Source organism: Poecile atricapillus, chromosome 15 (assembly GCF_030490865.1).
Source record: "Poecile atricapillus isolate bPoeAtr1 chromosome 15, bPoeAtr1.hap1, whole genome shotgun sequence".
Taxonomy (NCBI): domain Eukaryota; kingdom Metazoa; phylum Chordata; class Aves; order Passeriformes; family Paridae; genus Poecile; species Poecile atricapillus.
The window spans coordinates 14389986-14406483 of NC_081263.1; the positions used below are offsets into that span (position 1 = coordinate 14389986).

A 16498-nucleotide genomic window follows, 5' to 3' on the forward strand; every position below is an offset into this window, starting at 1 on the left:
CTGAAAATTGAATCTATCCCTAAATATTTATTTCAATTACTGTTTTTCAGTTTGTGAAAGAAATAGATAATGAGAAGAGGATGAGACTCTTGCAGTTTGTGACTGGAACATGCAGATTGCCAGTGGGAGGATTTGCTGACCTCATGGGTATGCATTAATAACCCTTCTAATGCAGGAGATACTTCTAAAAAGAACCAATTTATATATTTATGGCATTTTTAATGTATTTTGTATTAAATGCTGTTTTGTAAGCCATGCATGTACTTGAGCTATGATGGAAAAAGATGGAAGGAATGTTTACATCTATTTATTGCGCTTTAAAATCACTTCAAATTGATGCATTTCTCCACATGCATACTTTGATCCAGGCAGAGCTGTATAGTGAGACAAATGTCCCTTCTCTGTGCAAATAATGGTAATCCCGTCTTTATTTAAGCCTTGCATGCTTCAGATGTGTGTTATAGTGATACAAAGGTAGCTGGACCTATACCTTGTCTATTGGAATTTGTTACAGGGAGCAATGGACCCCAAAAATTCTGTATTGAAAAAGTTGGAAAGGAAAACTGGTTACCCAGAAGTCATACCTGGTGAGTACATAACAAATCAGAATATTGCTCTGGTTTTGGTGACCACAGTCTGCTTTGACATTTTAGTAAATGGATAATATGCTGAAATGGTTGAGACTCTGTGAAAGCAAACACAAATTACACAGTCAGCTATGTTGTTGAGTGACAGCTGAACTTGTAAAAAGCTCTTGTGGCATGGAATAGATGCCATTGTGAATTCCATGCATTTGTGTAATATATTACTGATTAAAGTAATTAACAGTACTGTCTAACAAGGTTGGGACTATCTTTTGTTATCACTGCACTCCTTAGTAAAATAGCCACATTCACACACTTTCAGAGAAAAGGTAACTTCTACTCTTTCCTTCGGGTGTTAATGGTAGGCAAAACCACAGAAATTGAAAATGTCGTATCTGAATGATGACTCTAGTTAACCACCTAGAGGCTGGTTTTCCTCCAACTAGGAGAAGTTAATGGAAACTATCACTGTGTGAACACTTGAATCCTAACCTCTGCCCTCAGAAATATATACATTTATATCAATAGTCAGCTTTTCCTGGGGTATAAATCCCAATATCCGTCTCCACAGCAAAAATTTCAATCACCCGTATTAATAATGGATTTTTTTGTTCCTATTGGATTCTTCATCAGTACTTAGTTTGTTGGTTGTTTTTTTTCAGTTTCAATCGCTTAGACCTTCCACCATATAAGAATTATGAACAGCTGAAGGAAAAGCTGTTATTTGCAATTGAAGAAACAGAAGGATTTGGACAAGAGTAGCTGAAATTTGCACCTTGAAGAATGTGAACCCAACACGATGTATGTGCTTCACTTCTTCTGCTTGTTGCACACTTCATTGTAAAGTAGACATGACTTGGATTATTTAACAGTACTAATGTGTAAATAAATGGATGTTATCCTGAGGTTATTCACATTAACTCTGGATTTCTACTGAGCACTTTCAGAAATCAAATGCGCAATCAGATATGGCTACAAATGACAGATGTAGAGATTTTATACAGCTATGGGCTCTGCTTTGTTTTACCATTCATTAATTAGAATGTGTCCTTAATGACTGACAGATTTTTAACAATAGTTTTGTCTTTCCTTTTTAGTAGCATTTTTGCTACTGATGCACTGGGAAGTTCATTGGTAGCTGCAATGCTGCAGCAGCATCCTCAGCCTCTTAACAGCAGTGTCAGAGCCAGTCTGGATCCACCTCCGTGCCATGAGCAGCTCCATTCCTTAAGCTCCTTTGTCTAACTCAAGTGTGGCCAGACTGTTTTTCCTTGCCTGGAGTCTGCTCACGTGCCAGCTGGACTGAAGCTGCTGTTTAAGGGGATGTCAAACTGTGGCACAAATCCAGGGCATAGCTTCGCATTGGTTTATCCCAATCCTGCTCCTGTCAGCAAAAGAGACACCTGCCCAAAGTTGTTGGAACACTGTTCTGTGCCCTCTGAAGAGTTCTGAGCTTTTGCTGTGTAACACATTTTAACTTTGAAATCAATATTAACACTGTGGTACTTCACTTGTTTTGCAAAAGACAAGCCCAGCTGGGTTTGCACTGACTCCATTGAGGTTCCTGTTTGCAGGCTGTTTGTCAGCAGTGTTAATGGACATTACCCTCAGTGTTTTTCCTACATGTTGCAGTCAGTTTGCTCCGAAGAGTTCGTTTGGCTCTCAGGAAGACACACAAAACAACTGGATTCAGAAAATGATCCTACTCATCATTTCTGCGGATGAACTGATGTGTGAGACTGGCTGAGGCCAAGAGGATTAGAAAGTTCAGACACGGATTACAGGTTTTTTGAGAAGCTGAAGCATCAGTAAATAGTTCCATAAAGTTTGAAAGTAAAGTTTTTTGGGGAGGTTTCTAAGCTAATTCACCCTAAGCTGCTTACAGCTAGTAACTTTTGTAGCGAGTTCCTGTTGAATTAACATCTTTTATTTCCTTTTAGAATCTGTTAATTCTTTTCCGGTTTACAATAACATTTTGCATTTTACTGCTCCTTTAGACTGAATGCACTTTTTGGGTCTGGTCAGGCCTTTCCCTTCCCCTGAAGGGAGGAAGTCAGACACCAGTGAAATGAGCTGTAGCCACAGAGAGAGAGGTGACACTTGAAATAACATGTAGCACAAAATAAAGCGAACCTGCAGTTCAAAGCACTGGGGCAGGAGCTGCATTTAAGACTCTTTTCAGATGGCAGAGCTGAAACAGGACAGTGGGAAAGTGTAAAACTGAACATTCACTCTGGAAAAGTATTTCTTTCCTGCTGTCTCATCCATCCAAAACTGCAAGAGGGAAAATCTGATTCAGGCCTAAGAACCAAGACACTACAGGTTTTAACTGACTTCAGAAGTGTGTCAGGGCTCATTGATAAATACTTCAGGAAGGCAGGAGGGTGGGACTTGTAAGGCTTAATCGAAGGAAGGCCTGGGAAGAGGTGCTGATGATACAAAAATGCCCCTTGTTTAAAGTTTCATTGATGGCGAGAATTTACCTTCAGGTGTGACTGGGAGGAGACTTGCCAACTTCCACAGCATATGGATCTATCACAGTATACAGCTCATGAAGAAAAAAAAAGCCTTATATATATTTTCTGTTAATATTAATTCTTACAATGAAATGTAGTTATCTAACATATTTACGAGAGATTAAATTAAGCAAGATAATGCAAGGTTAAGCTATGAAAAGTAGTCTATGTTCTGCATATTGCTTTACGATTCTTGTAGGGAACCTAGAACTGTTGTTCATGTATAAATATCACCCAAAAGGCTGTCAGCCCTATATTTTTAAAATAAAGAATAGTTATAATTGAAATAGCCTTAGCCCTAGTTCTATAGGGTTTGGCTGTTGAATATTTTTATGGTTGAAATGTTTAGTTCAGAAAAAACATACCTGCTTGTATATATTTTTGATGTCCAGGATTCCACTTATTCCATTGTTTCTTTAATTTAAATGGCATGTTTATATGTCTTTTCTGCTGTACCAGGATGGGAGAAAGGGGGCTGGATATCCCATGCACCAGATATGATTTAAAAATATTGCAAAAAAAAGAATTCATTGAGGGGGGAAAAATAATCAGTGAAACATTGGATTTGGCCAAATATAAAAAGTTTAAAGCAAATTTACAGTGTTACATTGACAATATTTCTGAAGACACAAGTTCAGATTCCTTAAGCATTTGACTTGTGAATACTAACAAATCTGTTAAATTTTTACAGCATGTTGTGTAGAAGTTAAAAGGAATGACACAAGCCACTGGTGCACTTTTCAGTTCTTTCTGGGGATCTGGTGAAGCAATACAGGGATGAGCCCAGAGCAGCTGCTATCCCAGATAACAGGTTTTTGTGGATTTGATTTACAAGTGAGATTTTCAGTGGAGATTGATGAATTTGTCTCCCACTGCTTCAACTGTTTCAGCAACCTGAGCTGCATAAATTCATAGTATGTCACAAATGTACATTCATATGCAACTGTCCCTTGATCCTACTTACCAAGTATTAAAAGAAATTTTATTTAGACTTTTCTCTCATGAGAATGACATGAGAAAATTAAATACTGAGAATTAACAAAGCCTTATTGTTACAAGTAGCTCAGGAACTGTTCATTTACTAATGACATGCACAGTAAATACATCATGTCTTTATCTGATCTAGTATGGAAGTTTGGGGGTTTTTAAATCCAGTTGCTTGTGTTTAAAAAAAAACCTTTTTTTTATTATTCTGAGAAAAATAAAAAATTATTTGGGGGTGTTAGGGGTTTTTTGTGGTTTTGTTGGCTTTGATTTTGTTAATTTTTTCTTTTATTACATGCTGCACTGGATTTTTAATCTCAACTCTGTTATATTGGTATCTCCAGCCCCTTTTTTGTGGTGTCTTTTAATTTTCTCCAAGAATCACTGTTTGTGTATATGTGCTCTAGTGAACGCGTGTAGAAACTGGGATCAGCAGCACTGGATTGTAAAATATTGTACTGAAATTCATTGTCGATATTTCCTTGCATTGTAATTTCAAATACTCAGGTAACTGTAACAGTATCTCAGTAAGTCAAATACTTTTATAAAACTACTTAAAGAGCTGGTGGTCTGGTCCTTATTCCTTACGTGTGACAGAATATCCAGGTGGAAATGAATTGTCTGTGCTCCTGGGAGTGAGGGTCAGGTTGCCTGGACTTGTCCTTCCAGTAGGATTCTTTAGGAATAGTTCTTCCCCAAAACCTTGTCCACCCTCGTTGGTTGTATTGGATATTGAGCGGAAGATTTTGGACACAATTTGTGGATTTTAAGTGCTTGTGGATGCTACCCTCAGGAGCCAGTGAGGGCTGTGAGGCCTGAGGGAGAGGGGCTGGAGGGAGGTTCTGCAGGAGCCACTGCTGTAACATCTCATTGCAGCACTGTTGCAGGGATCCTAGCAATGAGGAATGACACTGCAAGTGGTTTGGATTGACAGAGGAGGGGGAAAAACTCCAGTGAGAGCAACCAGCCTCGTAGTGTCCCTGATCAGCCTTGAAAGGAGGAGGTGGCATTTAGAGTCTTCCTGTCATCAGAACCTCTCCTGGTGGCCACAAGCTCTCCCAGAGAATTGAGATGGGCTTTGCAGTGAGGTTCTGGTCCCTTCAGTGCTCACAGGACTGTCCCGTCAGGTCTCAGCTCATAGGTTGGACTTGATGATCTCAAAGGTCTCTTTCAACCTAATTAATTTTGTGATTGTGTCTCAGGGACCCGATTCTGTCCAGTTTGTTCAAATGGTCCCTAAAGTGGTCATCCTTCCTGAAGGTACAGACCTTCCCGCTGGGTTCTCCCTCTGCTGACTTTCCCAGGTGTTCCTACAGGCTTGGCTAACACAGTTTTGTCAGGGGCAGCAAATCCCAAGGATGATTTTTCTGTGCCAGGCAAATACATGCAATAATTTTATCTGCAGCAGGGAGGCTGGTGTGGAGTCATTCCTCCAAGCTTTGAATGGAACAACTTCAAAGCATCGTAGTAAGTTGTGTAAACCCAAAATCTGACACTGCTTTGGGCAGCTTTGTGTGAGTACAGCTACAAGGGTATTTTACATACATCTGAAGTTTATTTTTAAAAGGCAAAAATTAATCACAGTGCAATGTATGATAAAGTTGCACATTTTTTTTTTTTTTATATTCGCTTTTATAATGAGGGTGCTAATGTCAGCACCAGCCCTGGGGTGGGAGTGTTGAAGGTTCTGTTCATTGTTCATGGTTGTTTAAACAAATGTGTTTGGTTTAGGTGTCTGATGGCAGCTGCGTACTGCATATTATTGCCCAAATTATCCACCACATCCTTACTATTGCCCAAATCTTACCATCGCACAGACTAGAAGTTAAATCAATCCATGGCAAAATGACTTCTTATAGCCAAGCTGTAAAACTTGCTGCTGGACTGGTAAGAGAGATTAGAATTTTAGGTTGCAGAGTTGTAAATAGCCACTAGAAGAGGAAATAGCCGTATCTTTTGGACCCTAAAGAAGGATTTTTTTCCTGATCTCTGGCAATGCCTGATCCCATGTCCATTCTCAGCCTGTGAGCCCAGCAGTGCATAACAGAAATCTTGCTTTCTCTAAGGAGAGTGCAGAGTCTTGAAGAGGCCAGTGAGCTTACCTGCTGTGTCAAATTCCAGCTTTCAGAGGGGGGGGGGGGAAAAATAACTAAAAATACTTTGTGAGGACGTGTTTTACATTTCACCCAATACCAGCTCTCTGTGACTGCTGTGGGAGCTCAGTGTGATCCCAGTGTCTGTTTGCTGATTCTGGGGTCATGGTCCCAAAAGAAGGAGCATTCAAACTGATAGGGAGTAGGTTTAGATTGGATGTTGGGAAGAAAATACTCCCTGTAAGGGTTGTGAGGCCCTGGCACAGGATGCCCAGAGAAGTTGAGGCTGCTCCATCCCTCAAAGTGTCCAAGACCAGGTTGGACGGGGCTTGGAGCAGCCTGGGCTAGTGGAAGGTGTCCCTGCCCATGGCAGAGGGTGGAATGAGATAGACTTTAAAGGTCCCTTTCCACCCAAACCACTTTGGGACTCCCACTTCTAGCAGAGCCTGAGGTCCGGGCTGTTGTGTGTAGAACAGAGCAGGGGTTATGCAGGATGCAGTTCTTTAGTGTGTCATTTTGTTTTCCCATCAGACTGTGGGTCATCCCCAGTCCTTCCCTCAAGGGGAGCTGAGAGCTCTTCCTTTCTCACTGGCAGGGCCAGCACACACCTTTGCCCTCAGGACGCGGATCGCCGGTGCTGTGGCAGGGAGTCCCCAGGGCTTTGGGGTGCACCATGCCTTGGAGTGCCTCTGCCCCTCTCCCGGGGGCTCCAGCAGCAGCTGAGGGGACGCGGCCATTTGCGGGGAAAAAGAACTCCCACACCCGTTATCATGGAATTACAGAATGGTTTGGGTGGGAAGGGACCTTTAAAGCCCCTATCATTCCACCCCCTGCCATGGGCAGGGACACCTTCCACTAGCCCAGGTTGCTCCAGGCTCCGTCCCACCTGGCCTTGGACACTTTGAGGGATGGAGCAGCCTCAACTTCCCTGGGCAACCTGTGCCAGGATCTCCCCACCCTCACAGGGAAGGATTTCTTCCTAATCTCTAAACCTCCTCTCTTTCAGTGTGAACCAACCCCCCCTTGTCCTGTCAGTCCAGGTTCCTGCAAACAGACTCGTCCCATCTTTCCTGTAAGTCCCTTTCAGGTGCTGGAAGGCAGGGGCTTCTCACTGATGTCCCTACAGCGGGATCAGCGTCCCGCTTGGGGAAGATTCGTGTGGGTTCCGAGGGATTTGAGGGCTCGGGGCGGTGTCTCCGGAGCGGTCCCGCCCCACGCTCCAAACGCTTCCGGGGCAGCGCCGGGGCCGAGACGGGGCGGAGGCGGCGGCTCGATCATGGTGGGTGAGGCCGGTCCGGAGGCCGGGCGGGGCCCCTGTGCCGTCCTCGGGGGTCTCTGTGCCTCCCCGGCCCCCGGGAGCTCCTGCGGCCGGCGCCGAGCGGGGCGGTCCCGGTCCCGGCTCCCCTCAGGCACAGGCGCTGCCCCGCGGGCGGGGCCCGGGTAAAGGCGAGACTCCGCCGCGGGGGCTGAAAGCCGCAGGCTCGGTTCGGTTCGTGTTGGGTTGTGTGTCGGGTTCTGTGTCAAGCCCCCGGGCGGGGTCCTGTTTGTGTGGGGCGGGCCCCCCAGCTCCGGGCCGGGAGTGCTCCGAGGGGCTTCACTGGCTCTGGCCGGCCCTGAGTCACTGCGGGGAGAGGCCGAACCTTCACCCGATCCAGCCCAGCCCTGTGCCGGGGAAACGCTCACAGCGAAACCTGCATTCCCTGCGGCTGCCGGGGCACATCCCTGAAGCTGGAAGCAGTCAGGAAAAAGAGACTGGGTTTGGGTGTCTAATAACCGGGGCTGTATTCGTTCTGTTGTGATTGTATTGGAGGTTTCTCCCTGCTCAGATTTGTTGCAGGCTATTGCATGTTGATGAAACTGCGGATCAAAAAGTATGTCAAAATTTGTAAAAAAATAAATGCTAACCGAAGTTGCAGATGGAAAATTGAAATTATATAATGAGATGTGGTTTTTAGGCAAACCTAGGAGTTCAGGTATTCCAGATGAAAACACTAAGATAAAGGCTGCTGTTGTACATATAGCAAAGGGTATTTAGCAGCAAAATGGTGTTGAGGGAGTGTTCATTCTCCCTTTCTAGAGTGCATCTCCTCCATGTCCTTTCTCTTGTAGTTATTCAGCCCTTCATTAAAATGGGGTGTGGGTGTGTGTTTCATGAGTTAAATATGTAATTTTTTTCTTAGTACTGTTTTTGTTGGTCTGGTGAGCTGCACTGACTTGTGAAGGTGCTAGACAAGCCCCAGAATGGGAATAGGAGGAGCAGGACCTTCGCACATCAGCAGCAGTGAACTGTCACAGCAGATCACCCACCTGAGAGTTAGATCAGCTGAAGGTGTTAGAGGAAATTAAAAACTGGCATCCTTCTTTATGGGTGCTGCTTTGCATCTGAAAAAGTTTATTAAGGTCCTGTGAGGGAAAGTATATAATCAGGACTTAAATAGTGCTAGTAAGAAAGCAGGAAATCAGATCTTAATAGATTTAACATTTGTCTTTTTTCAGCATTTGTACACCCTTTAGTATGTTCTTTGTTTAATCTCCCTTGTCTTCCATTTGAGAATAGTCCGGCATTCAGAAATAATTGAGAATTTTGTTGAAAATACTTGAATTTTTCTGTGCTGGATCGCACAGGAAAACTTGCTTCATCAAGACCAGCTCAGGGGGATCCCATCTCTTACGAGCCACAGGTTGTGTTACCAACAGCATCCTGAGGAAAGTGCTGGTGGTGCTGGGGTTGGTGTTTGTTTTGTTGTGTTGTGCTGTGCTGGGTTGTGTTTGTTGTTGGACAAGGTCTCTTCCCAGGGAACAGGGCATGTGACATCTTTGTGTCCATTTGCTGTGGGAGGAAGTGGAGAGGGTTGTTCAGGGTGCCCAGGGAACATAGCCTTGGCCAAATGCCCCTTGTAGGTCTCACCTGTCATGGTTTGAGTGATTCCTCTCTCCCTAAACCATTTCTGGGGGACTCTGCCTTGCAGAATCTGAAAGATGTTGCTTGTTTCTGTTTCCTTTAATGGGAATGAAAAGTGCCAGCTTTAGAAATCACCTTAGGTGCAAGATTTTCCCACCCTACTGCAGATGCCATAGTTACATTTTAATGGGTGTCTTGTAGCAGGAAAGTTGTGCAGAAGGTACTGAAACCTCCTTTGGTGGTTTTCATAGAGCAGATAAAGGACTCTTGCCTTGGCCTGCATTTGTATTTTTTCTTTTTTAAGTTGTAAATTATTGGCAGTGGTTACAGCCTCACAGACGTCCCAGCACAAATCAGAATTAGAAACAAAGAGTGTTCATTCATTGTTTTTCCCCTTACTTCTCTTATTTGTAACTGCTTTTGGCATTCATTTAATAAAAGGGAAGATCATCTTGCACCCACAATGTATCTTTTTCCTACTTTTTTCGTAAAATCCATGTCCATTTTCAAAGATGATTTTTGTTTGACACCTAAATTGTAGCAGTCTGATTGCAGCTTCCAGCTGCAAGCCTTCAGCTGGAGGCTTGAGGAAAATAACTGGAAAGGTCATGCAGAAAAGGTGGCACCAAAGTACAGACACTTGGCTGTATAAACCAGTGTAGACAGTGGCTGTTTAATCATCCCTGTGCAGATTTGTTTTCAGCCACGTTATCCCAAAGCTTTGGTGGGAGGCAAAGAGCAGCTGTAACCCTGTATTGATTTGTGCTTTGTCTTGCAGGCTGAGGTGGAGGAAACACTGAAGCGAATCCAGAGCCAGAAGGGAGTTCAGGGAATCATCGTGGTTAATGCAGAAGGTGCTGTGTCAGCCTCACTTTTCTGACCTATCACTTACTCCAACCACCCGCTTTGAGGGCTGCTGCTTATACCACTTGCACTTAGCTTAGAGTCCAGCTTTGGGAAAGGTTTTCCTGCAGCCCAAGGAGACAGACAGTAGTCAGGCTACAAGAGAAAATTTGGTTTCCAATTTCTGCAAGCTCACTTTTTTATTTTAGGAAATAAATTTAGCTAATTTGCATAAGCTCCAAAATACTTTGAGTTATTGCAGTGTTTGAAACTGAGACCTATCAAAACTTTAATCAGTAGCACTGAGGCTCTTAAAAGATGTAAAACTTGCTGCTGGGCCTGTCCAGAGCACTGCTGGCCTGGCAGACTCCAGTTCTTTGGCACTGTCTGGTGCTTGTGATCTCATGGAATTCATCCGCAAGTTGTCTCTTTTTGGAGTCTCTGAAGAATTCAACAGAGCAACTTCTTCAGAGCATTCTGAATACACTGTGAGCAGTCCAAAAATTGAATATTTCCTAGAAATAATCCTTAGGAAAGATGACAGTAGCTACCTGTGAATAAACTGAGGATCAGATCATGCAGCTTGGCTCCTGCTCTTCTGTGCTTTTCTGTGATGGTTGAGTGGGTTGTGCTCTCTGTTGCTGCAGCTGCAGTTACTGGAACACACACCTGGTTTTGCCCTGAAAAATTTGCTACTTGGCTGTTGTGTTCTGACCCAGGAGCTGGGGTTTCATTGGCTTTTGGTGGGAAAACACGTTTAATGGGTGACTGAAGTGTAAGGGAGGGAAAGCTCTGGCTGAAGAGTGTGTCTGCCCTCCAGGCTGGTTATCACTGAACCAAGGACCTCCCCAGACTGCACCACCTCTTAGGGCTGAATGTTGGAGCTTCAGCCTTGGAGCTGTGTGCAGCAGCTGATGTCCTCCATAATCACTGATCCCAGCCTGACCTAGCTCAATATTATTTAACTAGTGTTGGGGAGCCTTTCTATAGTAAAAAAGATGTCCCTAGTCAGGAGAATAACCTGCAGCACTGGAATTTCCTCTCTCCTCTACAGATAATTATTTTTATTTCTATTCCTGATTATCAAAATGCGAAAGTAAAGCACTGATGCTACTAGAGGCAAACAGTTCTCACCTACACCTGTGGTCCCACATCTCAGCTTTTTCATATCTTGTTTTTCTTCATGTTTTCCTCTTGCCTTCAGAGAGAACACTCCTAACCCCTGGTGCAGTGACAACTGAGATTGGACCTGGTGATGCTCAGTGTGGGGGTGGTTCTGGATGTTTGTCACTGAGCCTTGCTGTCCCTCTCCTGCAGGTATTCCCATCAAGAGCACCATAGACAACACCACCACCATTCAGTACGCCGGCCTCATGCACAGCTTCATCATGAAGGCCAGGAGCACCGTGCGGGACATCGATCCCCAGAACGACCTCACATTCCTGCGGATCCGCTCCAAGAAAAACGAAATCATGGTTGCTCCAGGTAGGAGAGAGCAGGGCAAAAGCAGGAATCTGGGAATCCAGCAGGAGGATTGTTTTCTCTTGAGACTGACACTGTCAGCCTGGAAGGAGTCTGCCTGCTGCTTGTGTTCATATTGGATAATCCCTTCTTTCAAAGAAGCTCTTCTGCTTTCTGGAGAGTTGAAAGCTTTATCATTCATCACTTATCAGACCTAAGTTTCCTTTGTCATGTTTGAATGTGGCAGTTCCCTTCCCTCATTTTGTGTAGATCAAAATAGAAGGTATTAGATAATGCTTGAGAGAGTCCTGCACCCTCTCATGTTTTGTTTTTCAGTATAAAACCGTAGGATTTGGGAAGAATTATGTTCTGGGAGCAATTTCCATTCCGAACTGTGGACTGAGTGATAAAACAGGACAGTCCTGACCTTCCAGTTCTGAGAAAAGTATTAGAGCACTCTGTAGATGTAATCATGAGTCATGATATTATACAGCAACAGCAGCAACCTTCTTTTCAGGAAACATCCTCAGCATTTTGTTTGATTCCAGACTGGGAAGCAGCGAGATGAGTGCAGGTCCCTCATGTGGCAGGAATTCAGCCTTGTCCCTGTGTGCTCCCTGCTGGGATGGGGCTGGTGGAGAGGCCAAGCACAGGATGGCACTTCCCCTAGGCAGGCTTGGGTCAGGGCAGATTTTAACACAGGCTCTGGTTCTTGCTGAGGCAGCCTCAGATTTCCACAGGAAGGATGGGAAGAGGAATAAGTATTGCTCCAGAAAAAACTGCCGTGTCCCCAGTGTGCCTGTGAGAGAAGGGCAGTGGCTACCTTGTACCAGTTACTGTAGTTTCCTGGCAGAAACTGGGTTAAATTCAGCTGCCCTGGGAACATGCAATTTCTAAAGCTGAGAGTTTTTTGCAGTAAAACCCATAAAATAAATGATCTGACATTTAGAGCCTATTTTGCTCATTGACAATGAATGTCAGGGCTCTGGAGTTTTCACATCACACCAGAGAGATGTGAAAAATGTTGGAATTTACTGTTTCTGTGAACAAACACCAGCAATAAAAGAATAATTTTCTTTTTTTTTTTTTTTTTCTCTCCAGATAAAGACTATTTCCTGATTGTCATCCAGAATCCAACTGAATGATTACACTAACTCGGTCTGTTTTTTTCCCTTTGCCTGTTTTATTTTCCCTGTTTTATTTTATATTTAATGGTAAAGAATAGAGCATTAGTGTTAACTGTGCTGTGACTCTTCAGTAAGGTTTGGGAAAATGAAAGCAGGTGGTTTTGTTGTCTACAAACAGAAAAAAAATGGCGCTTTTTGTATCACAAGTCATTTTGAGGGGGAGCTAGTGAGTTGAAATTCGGCAGTAAAAAATGCAACAGATTCTTTTAATAGCTAATATAATAAATTTCAAATGATAACCAAAAAAAGACTATTCTTTGTATGCTTCTATGCTTCTTTCACCACTGAGCTCTGCTTTTACACTCTTAGTTTTGAATGGCTGTAAATATGACTGCCTGTCCTCTAGTTCTGTCTTACTCTGTTGATTTTACTTCAGAAAAGTCTGACCATAAGAAATTAAAGTGTCACCAGTAACTGGTTTTGTCTTACGTGTTTTTCTTCTGAAGATTTTAAGTTTTCTCATGTTTGATTGAATTTTTCTTCAAAAAACAGAACCTTCCTAGGACTGTTTTTGTTTGTCTGTTGCTTTCTCTGAACAAAGATTTGGCCCAAGGGCATGTGCAGTGCACTCACAATTGGCTCTTGTGTTGCAGCATTTTCCTTCCACTTTCTTTCTGTTCCAGATGGAATTTTCATGGCTAAGGAAGGCCATTGAGGCTGTCCATGGGAGATCTCATACTATCACACCTCTATAGCCAATTTGATCTGCTATTTTCCTTTAGTAGTTTTTTATTGATGCCATTAAGCACAAAAAAAACCAAAACCCACATGGTTACTCCAAAATGCTCAGGGGGTTATTTTGGTGGAGATTTTCTTCAGAAAAAAAAAAAAAAAAGCAGGGCTGGGGGGTGCTCCAGAAAGTGCAGCTGTGGAGATTTTGGTAAAAAATGCTGTTGACTTGATATTTGTGGCTTTCAGAGCCCAGCAAAGGGTGGGTGTGTGGGGGGGACTCAAATAGCCATGGTAACCTACGTGTTCAGGGTTTTCTCTGTGCATTTTCAGACCTGGGCATTACTTTTTGTTCTGTGTCTAATCTAGGTGGTGCCATGACCCTGAAGGTCAGAAATGCCTGTTGGGGTCTGTAGCCCTGTAGCATCAGTGCTTTGGGTGTCCCAGCTGTCCCCGTGACTCAGTGTTGGTTGTTGCTGTTCATGAGCTGTGTCTCCCTTTACACTAGGTCTGGTTTAAGTCATTCCATCAAAAGAGGGAATAGGGTCTGGAATTCTGCTTGGCCTTTGGAGCAGCTCCTGATACACAGCAGTTTACATAATGCCTGATCTGCAATAATTGAATGCTGCCTCCCAAAAAAATGACCTCCAGCAAACTGAAGCCTGGGTAATAACTGAACAGTGAAGCAAGGCAGAAGAAAAATGTGACCTCAGTCATCTCTCTCTGCTGTTTGTAACCCTGAGAAATATTTCCTTGGAGGTGGTGACCTGCTTATGTATTTTGGTTTTCCCAATTATGTGGCAGTGCTACTTCTCTGAACAGTGGAAGATCTGCAGTGTCCTGCATTCTTTTGGACAGTTCCTTAAGGACAGCTGTCCTACAATAGCTTTGTGTCAGAGGAGCTTGGGACAGAGAGTGTTGAGTGTTTTACTTAAAATAAGCTGTAATAAATAACCTATTGCAAAACAAAATATCATGGCCATTTCTGTTGTGTTGAGATCATAAACTTGCAGTGAAATTACTGAGCTCCTGCTATGTGCTGGTTGGTTGGGGGTTGGTTTAGGTTTCTTTTCTCAGGGATTGAGAGCAGCCTTAATGAAATATACTTGGGAATTTGAATGAAAGGCTCTTAGACTGGGTTTGCAGTCAAGGAGCTTGTTGGATCCATCTGGGCAGGGCCTTGCTTATGCCATGTACCATGTAGCTTGTGCCACCTTTACACCAGCATACAGAGTTAAAGATGTATTTTTTAAAACTGGCAAGGGGAAGAAGGAAGCTGAAGAACAACAACTTCCATTTAGTTACTATGGAAAAAAGTAACTGGATAGTAACTAAACTAATAAACTAAAATAAAGTTTATTTGAATCAGGACCATTAAAGGGTCACAGAGCTGGCAGCAATTTCCATGTATGAAAGTTGGGAGAGGGTTTCACTTGCATTATTGTGAACAGGGTCAAAAAAAGGATGGATGGAGCTCAGCCTCTGGTCCTGTGCTTCGTCAGTCTGGACCTGGTTATTTTTGTGGTAAAACTACTGCCAGACTGAGGAAGAGTAGAAAAATGAGCATTATGGTTCCAGTCTTTTTTCATAGCCAGGATCACAGGCGGCCTGAGCAGCCTGTGCCACCTGCACCTTGGAGCTGCTCTTCGCTGAGGCTGGAGACTGGCCTGGTTTGCTGTCTTGAAAAAGTCAATTTTGGTTCTGGTGGATCCTCATGGAAGGCTGAGGAAGCATCTGCTGCTAGGGGAACAACCCCTGATGGATTAACAAGGTAATGAAAGGGGGTTTGGGCATGGCTCTGGGCTGGGAAGAGCAGCGCTTGAGGCCCAAGGATGTGTCTGTTGTGCTGCCTCTGTGCTGAGATAAGGCTGTGACAGAGGAGTGGAGGTAACACTGTGAAAGCCGAGCTTGGAGACACCTTCTGTGGATTTGTGTCCAGAGCCCTCTCAAGTAACTCCTCCCCTGCCTAAGGTGGCTGATGACAGTGTCCTTCACATACAGGACATGGAGGACCTGTGGCTGCCCTATCCCTGGCCGTGTCCATGACCAAGTTGGACAGGGCTTGGAGCAACCTGGGACAATGAAGGGTGTCCCTGTCCATGGCAGGGGTGGGACTGCATGAGATCCAGTCTGTGATCACCAGTCTGTGATTTATGTTTGATCTTGTCTTAGCTACTTCTCTAAGGGACAAAGGCAAAGATCTCACACCAAGAGAGACTGGGCTAAAGTCAGCAGAGCTACAGCAGCTCCTGGGACCCACCAGCTGCAGGAGAAGCAGAAGCAGCTGGGGGTGCAAGGGCAGGAGCTCAGACACTGCCCTGGCCAGCAGGAGCCTGAGCATTAACACAGTTCTGTTAACAAAAATACCCTTCCTTTACCAGCATTACAGGATTCCTTAAGGGAGATTTCCCTCATCTGCCATGGTTTCACAAGATCCAGGAGTGCTCATTGTCAGTGGTGCTACACTGTGGAATCTGGCATTTGGGAAATTCATTGTTGATTCCGGGTCATGTTAGGACAGCTCACTGGTGCCTTAAACCTTTGACTGATCCAGGGGAGAGGAGGGTTGGATCTGAAATGCCCCTCCTTAAATAAGGAGTTTTGCCAGTGACATCAGTAAGACCAGGAAACAGAGGCATTAATGTCTGCAGGATTGTTCAGGAAGCTGAGGGCTGAAGGAAGAAATGTATAAATTAAATCAAACTTCTTTGATCCATATCCCATTTCTGGAAGTGCATTAACATGCTGAGAAGCTCCAGAGCTCCTATGAAATGGGATTTTTTCTCCCTCTTCAGGGTCTGAATAATATTCTGTGGAATTATGGCCCCAGTCCTGCTATGAGGCCTGCATGGATAAAACCAGGGGCCACATCACTAAACTGGAAATACTTCCACATTCTTCTCATCAAAAAGAGGTTCACACGTTATAACAACAGTAATAAACCCCTTCTGTTAGGGGTCATCACTTGCCATGTCTGATTCAACATTCCTGCTTTCCCTTCAATATTCTCTGATTAACAGGGCCTATATCAGAGATTAATATCTTTATTGCATTTTAATTATGAAGGTGACTGTAAAGAGTTTATATTTCCTTACCAGTGTATGCTTTTTTAACTACTGCTTGGTGAAGGAAAATCCATTATATTGGCCATGAAAGTGTTTTCTTTCTTGGGTAAATTCAACAAGGAAACAAGAATTTCTTCAATTCCCATTAAACATATATTTGTTTTACTTAGTGACACAGTAATCAGAGCAGTTCT

The 16498-nt window shown here is 43.8% G+C and overlaps 2 protein-coding genes across 6 annotated transcripts in view; both read left to right on the top strand.

The window, feature by feature from the left end:
* ITCH (itchy E3 ubiquitin protein ligase) overlaps window positions 1–4645 on the top strand; it is a 58876-nt gene extending 54231 nt beyond the window's left edge. For 4 of the 5 annotated variants that reach the window (XM_058850448.1, XM_058850451.1, XM_058850452.1 and 1 more), the window contains 3 exons: window positions 51–147; window positions 515–587; window positions 1247–4645. In XM_058850448.1, coding sequence (XP_058706431.1) covers window positions 51–147; window positions 515–587; window positions 1247–1346 — 270 coding nt within the window. In that variant the 3' untranslated portion in view covers window positions 1347–4645. The remainder of the gene's footprint in view (window positions 1–50; window positions 148–514; window positions 588–1246) is intronic. The other variant, XM_058850449.1, reaches the window with a different exon arrangement.
* Window positions 4646–7350: 2705 nt separating this feature from the next.
* On the top strand, window positions 7351–12984 carry DYNLRB1 (dynein light chain roadblock-type 1). Its single transcript, XM_058850455.1, has 4 exons — window positions 7351–7456; window positions 9858–9933; window positions 11240–11407; window positions 12485–12984. The coding sequence occupies exons 1-4, from the start codon at window positions 7454–7456 to the stop codon at window positions 12526–12528; spliced, it is 291 nt and encodes a 96-aa protein (XP_058706438.1). The 5' UTR covers window positions 7351–7453; the 3' UTR covers window positions 12529–12984.
* The last annotated feature ends 3514 nt before the right edge of the window (window positions 12985–16498 follow it).

Excerpts from the sequence above, each read along its gene's own strand:
- DYNLRB1 (XM_058850455.1), top strand. Across the intron at positions 9,934-11,239 it reads CATCGTGGTTAATGCAGAAG|GTATTCCCATCAAGAGCACC; the intron begins GTGCTGTGTCAG and ends CCTCTCCTGCAG. Across the intron at positions 11,408-12,484 it reads CGAAATCATGGTTGCTCCAG|ATAAAGACTATTTCCTGATT; the intron begins GTAGGAGAGAGC and ends TTTTCTCTCCAG.